Below are 3,877 nucleotides of genomic sequence, written 5' to 3'. Positions count from 1 at the left end.
ATATATTTAGGTTTACATCCTCTGTAGCTTAGTGGTTGAGCAAAAGAGAATGTCAAAGTAAACACCAGGTTCGGAAAGATAATAAGTACTAGGGAAGTGGGGGCATTAGTTCCATCAAAATCTTTCGAGGCAGACTGCAGTATGGCCGTCGTCTAATAACTGAAACTAAAAGATCACCACACCACAACATAACACACCACACATCACCACACCACACATCACCACCACACCACATCGCACCACCCTGCACATGCTAGCATTGACCGATTTCCAGCACCCACATCACACACCACCAAACCACATCATGCTATACTACACTACAGCACATCATAGGACCCCGCACACACTATCATTGACCACTTTCCAGCACTCGCACCATCATCCACACGCCTACACAAGCACACATCCACACGTCAAAGTCACCAGCCCCAATCCACACGCACACACTTACACACTCTCCCATACACACGCACGTGCACTTTCGTTTTGGGATCACAATTACTTTATTATCTCCCCTTCTTCCTAGCTCTCCTATCTTATCACCACCGTCCATCTAGCTGCTATGGTCGACAGCTAGTCAGTAAAGCTAATTTTATTCTCTCTCTGTTTATTTTCTTGTGTTCCTTCCTGTTGAAGAGCGTATGCTCGAAACGTAAAAGACTTTCTCACCTTCCCAAGCGTTAAACTAGTACATCTGTTTGTTGTTTATACACCCGTCTTCGTCTTTTGTCTTCTTGTAAATTCCAACTATATATATGTATATATATATGTATATATATATGTATTTATGTGTCATGTATGTATTTATGCATGTATGCATGAATGTATGTATGCATACATATGTATACATATATACATGTATGTATATATATATATATATATATATATATATATATATATATATATATATATATATATATATATATATATATATATAAACATACATGCACAGTCATTTTTGTGATATGTAGTAGTTACAAAGTAGCTGATGAGTCGAAAGTTTGTCCCCTGATGCACTACCACATTCCTATGGCATCGTCACTCATGCTTGTCATTTATTGGCTATAGAAAGGCAGCTTTGAGTTTACGTTGCCCCACTATGTGTTGTTGATGCTACGACTAACTTAGTATGGTTGATGTTTATACGACTCCTCCCTAAAAAATACCATTAAAAGCATGTAAGATAAAATATAGAGGAAATTATTAGTAAATTAGCATTCCAGTAATGAAGGTCAAGGAGGTGCAATTAATAAAACATAACAAATCTAGAAGAAATGAATGAAAAATACATATTAGCTGCGCACTCGAAAGATAACGCATGACGAAAATTAGCGGAAAATGTAAGAATAGAAATAGCACATATTGAATAGTCAAAAATAGCTATGAAAACACCACAGTAATCATAAAAGAAACACTTTTGCATAAACATAAAACAATGTAAAAGTGTAAGGAAAGCTTGCACGTTGCACCAAAAGAAAAATAAAAGATAGAAACGGTGGAAGAAAAGCATAACTCTAAATGACGATGAATGGTAAAGATGTTTGCACGTAAACATCCAAACATCATAATGCAAACCTATCCTATGCACCATACTATGCAATAAACTCAAACAGGAAACATGCATATCCTGATATACAAACCAAAGTTAATATTAAGACGTTAACAGAGAAAAAAAAAATGACAAACGAAAGAGGGGAATAAAGCAGAGAAAGAAGAAGAAGAAGAAGAAGAAGAAGAAGAAGAAGAAGAAGAAGAAGAAGAAGAAGAAGAAGAAGAAGGAGAAGAAGAAGAAGAAGAAGAAGAAGAAGAAGAAGAAGAAGAAGAAGAAGAAGAAGAAGAAGAAGAAGAAGAAGAAGAAGGAGAAGAAGAAGAAGAAGAAGAAGAAGAAGAAGAAGAAGAAGAAGAAGAAGAAGAAGGAGAAGGAGAAGAAGAAGAAGAAGAAGGAGAAGAAGAAGAAGAAGAAGAAGAAGAAGAATAATAAGAAGAAGAAGAATGAAAAATAAATTCGATGAAGATATGTATCAACGGAAGCCCGTTTTTAAAACTGCACTTCAGCAAGTAAATTTTCCAAAAAGAAGTAGGTGTTGAAGTGCAGTGCTCCACGAAATATAATATTTTCCAAATAAAACTGCTAGCAGAATTCCTACAGACTTAATTATCTCATTTATGTCAGTAGTTTCGTGAACAAACAAAATGGTAAGTTAGAAGGTAATATACTGCGTATATGTTACCAATTACCCCGAAAGACTATCTTTATAAGTCTCGTACAATTTACTATATTTTATGTATGAAGCCACTGTTTATTATGAACGCTGCACGATCTATTTATATACCAGCACTTCTTTATGGATGCTTCCAGAAATGTCTATAGCCACAATAGAATTCGCTAAATTTGGTCTATGAGGGAAAATATACCATAAGCTGAATTAAATTCAATATACTTTGGGGAATTCAAGTTAAATGAAAATAGAGAAATCAGAAGGCTGAAACAGAAGAATCAACATAAAATACATAGGATGGTCGAAATTGATAGGTCAATAATGAATGACAGTGTTACGTGGGAGTACTAAAGAAAATTCAAAATACTGAGAGTACCTTTGGAAGATTTTCTTATGGGCAAATGAGCAACTGTTACACACCAGAGGCTTCTTTCTGGACGTACGATTACTTTTTTACCATCGTCTTGCAAGTCGGTATGAATATCAAATCCTCATTTATCAGTGGGGTGACGAAATACTTTTTCGCTTCAGCTTCCGTGTTAAATCTATCATCGACCGTAACAATTTGTTTTACTGGCGATATATGATTTATTTTTCCCACAACACATAATTCATGACACTTTCCACATCTGCTCGTATGAGCAACTCGCGTTGTGTGTTGACATATTCATGCATCATTATATCACTGTCAGTCTAAATTTTGTTCCTCCAATATCCCCAGTGGTTTACACAGCAAAATTATTTCCATTTTACACGTGTAAAAATCTTTTATGAGTCAGTTCAATTATTGCTGTTTGTAAATAATGCTGTTCTTGCTGCTTTCTTATAAACCTTGTTGATAATTCACCGATGATAGAAATGGTCACAACATTTATTCGGTCAGCTTGCTAGAGGTAAAAAAAAAAAACCCTCTCCATCAAAAATACATCGGGAGGATTACTTCTGTTGTTGTCTTCGCTGGTAGTGTGTTCATTAATACAGTATGCTGATTTTACCACCATTCTCACAATTTTTGATATCAGATGCTGCTCTCCTACACAACGTTCGTTCTTTTAATCGTTGCCGTTCACTATCTTCGCTTTTAATGCTTTTGCTACTGCTGTTGTCTACATGAAAAATAGATTTTTAACATGTAGGAGGAATGCTGCCTGGAACAAACACGTTAATCTACTACATGTTTTCTCATTGTTCATTTGCCATAATACTAAAACGACTTTCTCTTCTTCCGTACCACATTATTATTATTATGCTCATAGTTGACACAGATGAACTGTGGTTGCATCATAAAATTTTGATAAAAAATAACTCTCTACCGAAAACTAACTATCATACATGATGATACACTGAGTAGCGACAGGTTTCTGCAACAACTAGAATTTCCAACGTTAACAGACCACCTGAAATCTATTCCATTATGCAAAAAGCAACCAGAAGGTAAACAAAGGGTCCACAGATATAGCAGTAAAACCTGTGGCCGACGTGGTAACGATTAATAATAATGATAATAAAAATAATGATGATGATGACGATGATAATAATAATAATAACAATAATAATAATAATAATAATAATAATAATAATAATAATAATAATAATAATAATAATAATAATTAATTCGTTTTATTGGCCACAAGGGCTAATATCAATTAAAAACATAT

General features: G+C 34.5%; 1 protein-coding gene across 1 annotated transcript in view; it reads right to left on the bottom strand.

Annotated features, from left to right (window-relative positions):
* Nucleotides 1-3,877, bottom strand: part of LOC106873978 (uncharacterized) — a 1,133,216-nt gene that overhangs the window by 258,251 nt on the left and 871,088 nt on the right. The window contains exon 13 of the mRNA XM_052969422.1: nt 3,199-3,325. Coding sequence (XP_052825382.1) covers nt 3,199-3,325 — 127 coding nt within the window. The remainder of the gene's footprint in view (nt 1-3,198; nt 3,326-3,877) is intronic.

Source organism: Octopus bimaculoides, chromosome 7, assembly GCF_001194135.2.
Source record: "Octopus bimaculoides isolate UCB-OBI-ISO-001 chromosome 7, ASM119413v2, whole genome shotgun sequence".
Lineage (NCBI taxonomy): Eukaryota > Metazoa > Mollusca > Cephalopoda > Octopoda > Octopodidae > Octopus > Octopus bimaculoides.
The sequence above is the reverse complement of the archived record's forward strand: the minus strand, read 5'-3'. Positions and strand labels throughout refer to the sequence as shown.